Genomic DNA, 13,812 nt, shown 5'->3' with positions numbered 1-13,812 from the left:
GTCGGAATTATTGCGGGACTTTTTCGGGATCTTTTGGTGTCCCTTTCGGCATCATTTCTGGATGGTTTTTGGGATTCGTCCGGCATCCCGTCGGGTTCATTTCGGGACTTTTTCTCGACTAATACGGGATCATTTGCGGGCCCTTTCGGCATCATTTCTAGATAGTTGTCGGGATCCGTTCGGGATCCCGTCAGGGTCTTTTCGGAACTATTAGGTGATAATTTGAGGACATTTCCGGCATCATTTCTGGATAGTTTTCGGGATCCTTTCGGGGTCCAGTCAGGGTCATTTCGGGACTTTTTCGGGATCATTTAGAGATGGCTTTCAGGATTCGTCCGGGAACCCGTCAGGGTAATTTCTGAACTTTTCCGAGACTATTTCGGGATAATTTTGGGACCTTCCCAAGATCATTTCTGGATGGATTTTGGGATCAGTCCGGGATGCCGTCAGGGTCATTTTGGTATTAGGTGATCATTTGAGGACCTTTCCGGCATCGCTTCTGGATGGTTTTCGGTATCCGATCAGGATCCCCTCAGAATCATTGCGGGAATTTTTCGGGATCATTTGGGGTCCCTCCCAAGATCATTTCTGGATGGATTTCGGGATCTGTCCGGGATCCCGTCAGGGTCATTTAGGGGTGCGTTCGAGATCCCGTCAAGGTCATTTCGGGACTTCTTCGGGACTATATCGGGATCATTTCTGGATGGTTTATGGGATCCGTCCATGACCCCTTAAGGGTCATTTCGGGACTATTAGGTGATCATTTGAGGACCTTTCCGGCATCACTTTTGGATGATTTTCGGTATCCGTTCGGGATCCTGTCGGAATCAATGCGGGACTTTTACGGAATCATTTGGGATTCCTTCCGGCATCATTTCTGGATGGTTTTCGGGATTTGTCCGGGATCCTGTCGGGGTTATTTCGGGACCTTTTCGAGGCTAATACGGTATCATTTGGGGATCCTCTAGGGGTCGTTTCGTGACTTTTTCTGTATTATTTCGGGATCATTTTGGGACCCTTTCGGCATAATTTCTTGATGGTTTGCCGGATCCATCAGGGTCATTTCGGGACCATTTTGGGATCATTTGGGGACCCTTCCGAGATCATATCTGGATCCGTCCGGGATGCCGTAGGAGCCATTTCGGGATTTTTTGTTACTTTTCCGGGATAGTTTTTGCACCCTTCCGGGATCATTTCTGGATCTGTGCGGGATCCCATCTGGGTCAATTCCGGACTATTTCGGGATCATTTTGGAATCCTTCCGGAATCATTTCTGTATTGTTTTCGCGATCCATCGTGGATCCCCTCGGAGCCATTTCGGAACTTTTTCTGGAGTTAGTCTGGATAATTTAGGGACCCTTCCTGGATATTTTCTGGATGGTTTTTGAGATCCGCCCGGGAGCCCGTCAGGGTCATTTGGGAACCTTTTCGGGATCATTTTGGAACACCTTCAGGGAACATTTCTGTGTGGTTCTCTGGATACGTCTAGAATCGTGTCGCTCTCATTTCGGGTTTTTTTGGGACTATTCGGGGAACTTTTGGAGACCCTTTCGGGGCATTTCTGGATGGTTTTCGGGATCCGTCCGCGATAGCGTTGGGGTCATTTCGTAGCTTTTTCTGGATAATTTCGGGATCATTTGGGATCATATCAGGTTATCAGCTCATTTAGTTCTTTTTTTACTCAATTACAAAAATAAAATGCATTAGACAGAAAACAAAATTTTAAACAGATAATAAGCAGGCTAACGCGAATAGCCCATATATTTAAAATTTTCCTTGCGGACGGGGCCGCGGGTAAAGGCTAGTACTATATATATCTCCAATAAAAGTGATTTTTCCAGCATATCTTCTAAGATATATTATAATATATATCACCGAGTTTCACGTTTATACTTTCTAAATTGCGGCAGGAATGACCAAAATCGTCTTATCTGAACGATCGGTTGTATGGGAGATATATGTTATAGTGGTCCGATCCTACCGGATCCGACAAATGTCTAATATAATACAAAAATACATCCTTGTGCCACATTTCACTGAGATATCTCAAAATTTGAGAGACTAGTTTGCGTTAAAACAGACAGACGGACGGACAGACCGACGGAAAGACGGACGGACAGACGGACAGACAGACGGACATGGCTATATCAACTCAGTTCGTCGCCCTGATCAATTCGGTATACTTAATGGTGAGTCTATCTTCTATATTTCTCAATGCTACAAACATCGGACCAAAGTTAATATACCATTTCATGTTCATGAAAGGTATAAAAATACGCCATTTTAGTTTTTGGATATGTTATATATATTAAATAGACCTTTCTAAAAAAAAATTATTTTATTTTAAAACGCTTGGCTTTTGAAGTTTTTTTCAAGTTTAACATTTTATTTTAGAATAGAAAAATTTTTTCGGTGTATTAGAAACTTTTTACAGTATATGTTTTTGAACACCTTTTGCAATGGTACCAAGATCTTTGAAATCGGTTGAGCCATTCCGTAGTTATCACAGCTCAAAAGTACCTATTACCGTCATTTTTCACAACTTTGACACCTTGCCACGCCCACAATTTATTTTATTTAAAACGAACAAAATCGGACTATAACCACGCCCACTTTTTCGATATCGAAAATTCCGAAAAACCGAAAAAGTGCCATAATTAATTACCAAAGACGGAAACTTGGTAGGTGGGTTGACCTTATGACGCAGAATAGAAAATTAGTAAAATTTAGGACAATGAGCGTGGCACCGCCGAATTTTAAAAGAAGGTTATTTAAAAGTTTTGCAAGCTGTAATTTGGCAGCTGAGTATGTAGTGTTTGGTTACACCCGAACTTAGCCCTCCTTACTTGTTTTGCTTAATGATGGTTTATAATAATCCAAAAGAACAGACATGGGCAAAAATTAATTACAATAATCCAACATTCAATATCAAAGTAAAGAGAATTGTTTTGTATGAAATTAACTTTCCATAGTAAGTGCACTTTTCTAAATAAAGGAAGATAGTTTAGGCTACACCAGCACTCTTGGTGAGCAACATTCACCACAGCAAGAAGTTTAAAAACAATAAGTGGCCAAGTTCAGAGGGGAATCTAAGCAGAATTCGTTAAATAAACTGAAGAAGTAACCGATAGTGTTAAACCGCAAGGCGAAATGGGACCCGAATTTTGCATCAACATACCGTACTTTATGCATGCTTGACAACAGCTGAATAAATTTTTAAAATGCTTCTAAAACCATGTATCGCAGACTCAATAGCACAAGCTTTAGCATTATCACCTAGAGAACATGGCTTTAGGCCTAAAAAAAAGTCTCAATCGAAGGCGCCTCTTCTAACGTAGAATAAGCACAGCAAGCTGATACTACATCCAAACCCTCCCTCCTTGCAACCTTAGACGTAAGAAACGCTCTCATGAGCAGGATATGCTGACAGTCTTTGAGCAGCGTTCCCAAACCGCATGCTACCATAAACCATATACCAAACTTCAGACGGCCCGCGGACCATGAAGTTCACATGCGGAGTAGCAGAGGAACGTCGTTGCGATAAAATCTTGAATATTGTTGAATCTTGAAATTCCCGAAGATTAATTCTTAGTCGGATACCACAGTCATGGCAGCCCGAGACACCTAAGCGGCAAACAGAAAGCGTGATCAGGTCATAAGACTTGCGTGGACTCGCGCTGGCAGCAGAAAAATAGAGCTGGTGCTCTCTGGAAATATAAGCTTAAACAAGGTAGTCAACTCTTTAGATGTAAGGTTGAACTCCCGACTAAAACCTTGGGCGTAAATTCAATTTGCAACTCAGAAGGCATCTAAATAGGTATCGGTACTATATAGATTAATGGCAAACATCGGTAGACCAACAAAAAGCAAAAGGAAGCTGCTGATGGACATCGGCCTATTCAAGTTACTGTACAGCTGTGAACTGTGAGCAAACAAACTTCAGATGAGGAAGCGCTATAGACTCTTAAATCTGCATTTCGTTTTGTATCATGGTCAGCTGTACAATAAATCAACAAAACATTATCCATCAACTCGTAACCTCTGGAAGAGCTTCATGTACGACGAAATATTTTTATGGTAGCTGCCAATGAAACTTGCAAGCACTTACAACCTTTTCAGATAAACTTTTTCACTTTTAATATTGGCTTCATCGTTGGCAGTTCCGACTTGTTGGCTTTAGAGTAAAAATCGCCTGTTATGAGTATAGCTATGCCTATTTCTCGGGCCGCGTTCTTAATGTTGGGGCGAATATTAGCAGTTCTATACATCACTCTGCTGCTAGTAAATAAATGTACAACAATAGCAAATTAAGCAGCCATACATATACACATGTCGGCAGCTAAAAGCAAAAGTTCTTACTCACGCATAAACACACATATAAGTAGAAGAAGAATGTAAATATCAGATACATAAAAGAGACATAAATAAGCAGCTGCTCGTGAAAAGTCTGGACTTTAGGTGAAATGGGTGAACGAGGTATCCGAGAGTTTAAAAGCAATGCATGCTGAGGAATAAGGAATCAATTTGATTTTAACACACTATTTGTCATGATTCAATTACTAGAGGTTTGTTCTTCAATGACGGCAGAGCTTTGACACTCCCAAATTGAAAAATCTGGACGGGTTGCTTTTACGAAGTAAGGAAAACGGGTAATAATTCAATCCCCTTTATCGAAAATTGTAGTAGAAAATTACCTTTAGTAGTATATTAGTAATGATAATAAATGTGTAAATGCCAACAGGTTTTAGAGGAAATAATTCATTTTGTACTAAATTTATTATATGGACATAAATTCTATTATATGGACATAAATTCAATGAATTTTGACATAAGAGGGAGTTAATGAAAGGTATTCAATCTAATTTTAATATAGGGAGTTTTTGTGTCAAATCATTAAATGGATTTTGAAAAATATTTTGAGATATTGGACGATGTTGAAAAGGCAGTCCACATGGTCTGACAAAAAAAATAAAAATAAATGTCTTAGAACTTTATATTCCGGTCTTGGCTTTGACAGAAGAGTTCAGCTTTTATGCGGTCCTGCTACATAGGGAGTATTCACCTTTTTATTCTGAAATTTAGGAAAGCTCCTTTACGTTAAGTACTCATGGAAGTGTTCCGGATAAACCGTTAATTTAGAATATTGGGAATACGTTCGTTTGATACTATCTCACGAGGTCCGAATATACATAATATTCAAAATATAAACCGATTCCCCAAAGTCTTAAAAGTTCCCAATATACGGAATGAATAAGTTAACATGCTCAACGAGGATATTTCGTTATTGCATCTTCATTATTTAGTAATGTCATTTTTACGTGAATCGATTTACTAGTCGAGTTTTGGACGTTGAGCGATGAATTTTGAAGTGGTTTAGGGTTCGTATGTTCACATGTTTACGAAAGTGCACGATTCCTTGGTGTCCGTACTTTTCATAGAACCTATCTTCAGCCACACTAATAGATCATGGCATAGTTAATAAATTCATCATAAAATTAAAATAAATGTTCTAAGGAATTATGCAGTTCAGTACTTATCGGGTATTTGTAAACTGATTGCTTCCTATTTCTACTACTAATATTTTTCGAAAAATCGCAAAGAAACAACACAGTTAATGGATGTCAATTCGATTTGGGAGCAAAATGGCTGCAATTGTCAAAAAATGTCTCTGTCGAGCAAACCTCTTGTAATTGAATCATGACTATTTGTGAAGTAGGCGAGTATTGTAATTGTGAAGTACTACTACAGTAAAGTTGTAAATAAAAGAGATATTGCTGTACTGAATATTTGATTTATTTATTCGACAGTTCAGCGATTCAAACGTTAACAGAAGGGGCATAATTATAAGAAATTTCCCAAAATTCATTACAATAACATGTTGAAAATCTAGAATGGCATCTCTGGGTGTAAAGTGGCAGCTTATTCTTGCATCATGCTGAAGTTGGTCCTAGTATGGTCGGTCCTACTTCTTTCCTTGTTGTAGAGGCCACACTTTCAGACGGGAGCCAAGAAGTCTCGCTGTTGCTTAGTGTAATGCAAAATCTTCGTTTTTTTCTTTATTAGTTGCGTCTGGAGTGCCTCTATGTAGTCAATATTACTGCAGCACCTTTTAGGCGGAAATGATTGCCGCGAAGAAAGCAGCAAATCTTCTGAATAAAGCGTGCTTAAGCTGCAGTCGCGTCAATATATACATTGACAGTCAAGCGGCGAGCAAGGCAATAATCTCAAAAAGTACTTCATCAAGAAGTGTCCTCAATTATACATCTATTCTGGGCTCTTTTTCATAAAGGGGTAGAAGGTAATGAAAAGGCCGATGTGTGAGAAATCAAAAGAAGACAGGAGTTGCATATGATACATCAAGCAGAAAATGCGCTAGGCTACAAAAGATCTAAATTCATGCGCAAATCCTGCGATAATAAATTCACAAAGTGTGTCATATCTGTGAAGAGAGAAAACTGAAGGCTCACGATGCCTTCGGCGTTACATGCTTATAAAAAGGCCTCGCTAGTTACAGCGGATGTAGGAAGTGTGGGCTGCATGCAGAAACGGTTGAGCATGTTCTGTGTGCGTGTCCTGCGCTTGCCAGGTTCAAAGCTCCAACTATTAGGAGCGGCAGATTTGCTAGATTTCGAGGCAGTAATTAAGCTAGATCCTAGAAAACTCCTAGTATTTGCCAAGATGGCGGAGTTATTCTATAACATAAGTCCTCGAAGAGGACTGTGACTCTAAGACTAATGTGTCCATAGTCTTAGTCTATGTGAGGTCTTTATTGACCGGACAGTTCAACCTTACCTAGTACCCGCACACAGTTACACTGTTCTTGCTGTCTACATGAGATAGCTATAGAAGACGAGCCGCTTATCTGAGCAATCGGTTGTATGGGATATGAATTATACATATATCAGGCAACAACGAAAAGTATCTTGTGAACTTTGAAGTCTTTAGCTGTTAAAATGTGGAAGACCTGACAAAAACCCCTCCTTTTGGAAAAATTTGTTGTATAAGAGAAATATGATACTGTAGTGCGATCCTTTTGGTTTGGACAAACGTTTAATCTGACATCAAAATATACGCGCTCACCAAATTTCATACAGATATCTCAAAAATTTAGGTGCTAGTTTGCACTAACAGACAGATCGGCATTGTTAAATAAACTCAACTCGTCATCCTGATCATTTTGGTATATTTTGGGTTTACAATTTTGGGATTCAGATCAAACTTAATATATTTACCAATTCGGTTTCATGAAGGATATAAAAACTATATTAAGGCCGTTTTCACTATCTTCAGTTAGGCACTTATATATCTAGAACTTATCGAAATTTTCTTGTTTTCTGTGCTGTGAAGCTTCGCGCCTTAGTTAGTTCCAAGGAAAAATTGTAAACAAAAGCCAGCTGTTTAGATAGTTTTCATGTATTCACAATAGATTTTTGCTATTTGTTTTCAGTTGCACATTTCATTTCAGATAAATTACTTTTCTACATAACACGTGGCACCGCCCGTTTAAAAAAAAATGTCTCCCCATTTCCTCTTACAATAAAACTTGATAAGTGAAACATCATTGATTCAAAACTATTTTTTGCTAAGTTATAGCTTATTATTCTAGTCTACGACCCTTTTAAACTTGTTTTATATCTAAGTTGCCGTGGTCTTTAATCGATCCCGTCCAGTTTTACTAGAAATATTTTCTACTATAGGGAAAATTTGTGTACCCAATTTTATTACGATCCGTTAATTTTTCTTCGTGTTACGGCTCCCGAATTATAGAAACTTGCTTAGTCATAAAAGGGGCGTTGCCACATCCATTTTCAAAAATTTTAGTGTTTTCCAATTTAATGCTATAATTCAATATAGAAAGTAAAATTCTATTGATACAAAGCTCTTTTTCGCTAAGATATAGCTTATTATTTTCGTCTACGACCCTTTTAAAAATCTTTTATATAAAAGTGGGCGTGGTCTTCAACCGATCTCGCCCATTTTCTCTGGAAATATTTCCTGCTATAGGGAAAATCTGTATACCCAATTTTATTACTATCCGTTAATTTTTCTTCGAGTTATGGCTCCCGAAACATAGAAAATTGCTTAGTCATAAAAGGGGCGGTGCCACGCCAATTTTTTTAAATTTGAAGTTTTTCCTATTTATTGTTATAAATCCACTTGGGAAATGTAATACCATTGATATAAAGCTCTTATTTGCAAAGATATGGCTGATTTTATTCGTCCACGACCCTTTTAAAAATCTGGTCCTTAACCGTTTTCGTAAATTTTCCTCCAAAGCATTCTTTATAGTAAAGGCAACCTCTCTGCCGAATTTGGTTACGATAGGCTTAACGATTTTGGATTTATGATTAATAATATTTGTAAAATTGATTTTATCACGAGTGGACCAAACTAGACTATAATATCAAAAAATGATACATATTATATGAAATGATTTTTTTACAACATCACAAACTTTATAGTTTTGACGGACGTCCATGTTAAGCCCGTTCCCTTCATCACTTTCAAATTGATTTTAATGTTATACGTTACAGGAAGAGGTATTATGTATTATATATTTCTGGAAACCTTGTTTTTTGAAGAATATGAAACCACTAATATGTTTTTAATATTATGTTAATGTTTATCTTAAAATAATTGCAAAATAATATATGGTGAAAAACTTTTGACAGTTGCCCACGTTTACCCACGCCTTACATTTTATGTTGATTTGTAGCCTAGCTATCCATAAACATAATAAAATAAAATAAACTGCGGAAATTTGCGATTTTCGGGGTAACTAGTAAAAATCTGATAAAAGTCAGAAAACGGAAAACAGCTCGCTATCTATTGGTGTTTTAAATGTTGCTGTTTACATCAATAGTTTGCGGTAAATTTTGTAATTTTTCATTGATATTAGGACATTTATCTTTTTTGCACTCATGTTGCGTGTGAAAATATTAATAAACAAGTGGCAAACCTGAGAATAGCGCTGAATGATTCTTATTTCGTCTCAATAAAAATCCCAGTTTTCTCGAGTGACCGGGAGGGTTCAATACTGTTTTAAACAATAAAAAAGTAAAGCATTATCTTTTCAAATATCATAACAAAATCACTAAATGCAGTTTTGCCTAAATTTTTGAATTTCAGCGGGCGGAAATATATTATTACTATGTATTATTCCTATTTTGTATCAGTAAAAATTCTTTTTCTCCCGTGTGACATTGAGCGTTGAATCCTATTTTAAATTGTTTAAAGTAAAGCAATAAGTGCAGTTTTGCATAAAATACCTACAATTCGAAACTACATTATATAATACATTAAACTAAGAATTTTTAGTTTTTCAAATTTTATTAGGTAGACTGAATGAGTGTGAACTTAAGCATATGTTTGGGAGTACTTATGAATGTAGACCTTATGTAGGAAATTAACGAGGTTAAATGCGATTATATCGGAATTTCGAAAATACCTTTTCTTTTAACGCACTACCCTCAAATTTCATATTAGTATATAAACAGAAAAAAATATTGGTGAATTAAAAGAAGTGTAATTGTTACGAATACAAATAACTACGTGTTTTGTTGTCCCTTCAAAATGTTTACTTTCAAGATATTTAAACGTGAAATAATACTTTCGTATATGAAAGGAGGAAAATCATTGGAGGCATTATCAACAGTTTTAAAAGGAAATTATCATGTATCTGAAGACAACTTATGTTTCATCCTCAGTGATTTTCAAAGACATATTATTCTGCCATAAACTGCCAGTCTGAACTAATTTCTGATGCAAACTTATTTATCACTTCTTTGATGTCTATTAAGTTAATTAACGAGCTAACGGGTGATGTTGTTTGGCAAAATCCGGTACCTTCATCTATTCGTTTTTGTCGGCCTATATTAATAGAATTTAGCAAAGAAACTCCCGAGAAAACTAAAGCTGTTGTGGACGAAATAAAAGGTCAACTGATTTCTTTGAGGCCATCATTAATTAACAAAGAAGGTGAGGGAGTGAAAGTGAAGCACGATCTCTTTCTTTCAATGATAGATGGAAATTTAATAAATTTGATTACGACTTTACTGACTTGCTGAAAAATTTGGCAGTTATGCTATGGAGACTACCAGGATCTATGTGAGCAATTATGAATGGTACTGCATGCCATCTTCAGTTCACAAAATTTTGATTCATGGAGAGATTGTCATAAAACATTTTGCAGTACTTCCTACTGGTCTACTTTCGGAAGATGCACAACAATCCCGTAATAAGGATTATAAAAAATTTCGTTTACATCATGCTAGAAAATGCTCAAGATCCGCTACAAACGAGGGCGTATTTCATACTATTCTTTATACTTTGGATCCTTAGACACCTTAGATTTTTTGAAAGTGAACGAATTAATTTTAGATCCCGAAGTTCATCAAGTGGAAATAACATATATGGTCAATATTTTAGTCTTTAATGTTACAGAAATACGTATATTTCTGTTCATATTTCCGAAGTATTGAACAAAAGCTGAATATTTTTACTTATTCTGATGATTAACCCCAAGGGCTATATTTTATACGTATACACTTTTCTTCAATTCTTTGTTGTTTTCAAGATACAGCCAGTTTTAAGCGGTCTTTAATGTTACCGTATTTGTAAGTGCGTTACGTAGTAACGTCACACTTACGGAAAATTCAGCTCATCCTGCCAACTAAAAAACTTAAACAAAGCATTTTCTTCAAGACTAAGGTTGAAAGAGACGGCAACTGTTTTAAATTTTGGAAAACAAAAATGTCCGGCAAGTCTACGATTCAAAGTATACAGGTCTTTAACGCTACACAGAAAAGTCTTTAACGTTACTATTCAATCTCCTTGGAAAATATAGTGAAATAAAAAGATATAGAACAAAGTAAAATAATAGTAAGTTTGAAAATTAAATATTTATTGCATTGAATTCAATTCAACGTACATATTGCACACCTCGGTCTAAAAGGAGCTATGTCAAAAATCTTAAATATTGAAGTTATGCATACCACGACTTAATACCTATCGACCTGTATAGTCGATCAAGTAATACCTCCACTATCCACGGAGAAAAGGCTACATGAACAATAGAAATTACATTGACACATATACATACATAGGGAAAGCAGTCGGATTTTCGAGCATCGTGATTTTTGAACTGATCGCTGTTTAGATCTAGTTGTGCAATGTTGTATGTTACCGAAAAAAAGCATGAAACAAACTAATTGTTATTGTGTTCAATTTCAATCACCATATTATTATGCTTTATTATATAAATTGATTTGTATTTTGATGTACTATTTGATATTTGGTTTTTGTAGGCATTAAAATATTGGATATTTTTGATAATTTTGAAGTTCTTTTATTTTTTAAGGTATGGTTTTAAATTAAATTATAATAAATTACATTCCATTTGAAGCCATATACCCTATTCTATATTTGTGCAAAATTTTAGAACATAATATTCAGAAATACGAGTAAAAAAGTTATTGATTTTTAATCAGAAACAGGCCTTTATTTTCCATAGCGCGTTGCTACACCCATTTAAAAATTTTTTTTTTCCAATTTTTATCAAGAGTGTCAATATCAGTTCACACGTCAAATTTCAACATTCTAGGTGTATTATTTTTGTGTTTTCCAAAATGTTATATATATAAAAAGTGAGCGTGGTTATCATCCGATTTCGCTCATTTTAAATACCAATCTATTTTGGGTCCAGATAAGCTCGTGTACGAAATTTGGTGAAGATATCTCAATATTTACTCAAGTTATCGTGTTAACGGACAGACGGACGGACGGACGGACATGGCTCAATAAAATTTTTTTCGACACTGATGATTTTGATATATGGAAGTCTATATCTATCTCGATTCCTTTATACCTTTACAACCAACCGTTATCCAATCAAAGTTAATATACTCTGTGTGCAAAGCACGCTGAGTATAAAAAGCTTATCAATGTTTAAAGTCCACTTAGGACATAAGATTTTATAAATTGTAACTTTTAAAACATTAAGTCGTGTCTTTAATATAATTAACAATATATTATTCCATATAATTCCAGAGGAGGCCGCCCGCAATCAAAAAGCTCAGAACAATGATGGTGAGGAAAAGGAGAAATAAACCATTTGTAATCAATGCGGAAAACGTAGAATTTACAACAAAAAGCATTGATTAACATACATACATACAAAATACAAATATTATATAAAAATACTATAAATACAAAAACACTTAAATAAATAAGGACAAACACCATATTTTGGAACTGAATAGAGACTTACATGTGTAATAATTTCTGTAGTGAACGTAGGAACAAAATACAAAATTAAGTGTTTGAGTTGGTAAACTTCAAAATTAGAATATAACTTACATTCAATTAATGGAATATTGTTATTACTATAATTATTAATTTGTTTTAAGCTAATATGCAATAATATGGTGCAATTTAAGCGATTATTATTATTATTATTATATTTACAAACAAATAACAAAATATTTAATTATAATAATTTTATTTTTATTTTTTGTTATTATTGCTAAACGTGAAAAGCCATAAAAACAAAACAAACGGAAATTAACTTGAAATTAGCATTTTATGTGTATTAACTCTATTATTGTAAATATTGCATATGAAATTAATAAAGATTTAAATAACATCAATATTATTAAACAAAAAAAAGCATGCAAATATCATTCACAAAAGAGAAAAGATCAAATATCAATAGGATATTAAGTAAATTTTATTTATTTTTTTTATTAAGCATTTTATGAGTTGAATTAAAAACAATTTTATTATTTGTTAAATCAAGTGAATGAATAGCAAATAAAATGTACAGTTATAGCGCTCAAATACATAACACTTACATGCATACATTAATAATAAAAGCAGACAGGTGAAGTCAATATTACAAAATGGAGTCGCATTTGACAATACTTGCCCCAAAAACTTAAACGCGATATCCACATTGCAAGAAATGAACAATTCTATACAAACAAGGCTCAAGAGCTGTTTAAGACAAACTTCGTATCCACCTTTCTGCTACCTTTTTCTAAGAATTTTATAACAAACGTGCACAGGGGAGCTCTGTTGTCGCCAAGAAATATATGTGCGTCTTATTATTTCTTGATCAAACTACCCTGTAAGAACATAGTCGGCATAACAGTAACTGTATATATGAGTTTTTTGAATGAAATTTGCAATTCTATTTGAGCAAAAGTGTTCTTTTTCTCCTTTAAGTGCATTCTCTTAGACTTAAATGCATTTTCAATTCGAGGAAGTTTATTTTAACAAGCTTTCCAATTAGAAATAAATTTTTTCTAAGCGGGGTCGCCCCTCGGCAGTGATTTGGCAAGCGCTCCGAGTGTATTTCCACCATGAAAAGCTTCTCAGTAAAAACTCATCTAACTGCAGATGCCAATCGGAGTCGGCGTAAAACATGAAGGACCCATCCCGCCAATTTGTAGGAAACATTAAAAAAGATCACGACGCAAATTTTATTATTATTTTTGCTTTCTTCTAATGCATTTCTGAATCTGACTTTGGTGTCTTGCAAGGAAGAGACGCCACTTCATAGAGAGCAGGAAAATAAAAGAGAGTCAGAATTTCTTGTCTGCTACTATTTTTCACACAAGAAATATTTACGAAATTTTTCTTGTGGGTTTTTATATGATGTGGATACCACGCTTTAATGTGTTGCTTCGTGATTTTTTTCTGCTACGTGGATGTCATTCTAAAATATGAAATAACGGACACCAAAATAGCACCAAATTTCATTCTTGTATATGAAATAAGGCCACTGGGCATTACTTCCATTTTTCAGGCGTC

General features: G+C 35.3%; 1 protein-coding gene across 3 annotated transcripts in view; it reads left to right on the top strand.

The window, feature by feature from the left end:
- The window catches only part of Pde1c (Phosphodiesterase 1c), a 704,757-nt gene extending 692,229 nt beyond the window's left edge, over positions 1–12,528 (top strand). For all 3 annotated transcript variants that reach the window (XM_067767820.1, XM_067767821.1, XM_067767819.1), the window contains one exon: positions 12,049–12,528. In XM_067767820.1, the coding sequence (XP_067623921.1) occupies positions 12,049–12,107 (59 nt within the window). In that variant the 3' untranslated portion in view covers positions 12,108–12,528. The remainder of the gene's footprint in view (positions 1–12,048) is intronic.
- Positions 12,529–13,812: the final 1,284 nt, after the last annotated feature.

The sequence above is a fragment of the Eurosta solidaginis genome, chromosome 2, assembly GCF_040869045.1.
Source record: "Eurosta solidaginis isolate ZX-2024a chromosome 2, ASM4086904v1, whole genome shotgun sequence".
In the NCBI taxonomy this organism is placed as follows: domain Eukaryota; kingdom Metazoa; phylum Arthropoda; class Insecta; order Diptera; family Tephritidae; genus Eurosta; species Eurosta solidaginis.
The sequence above is the reverse complement of the archived record's forward strand: the minus strand, read 5'-3'. Positions and strand labels throughout refer to the sequence as shown.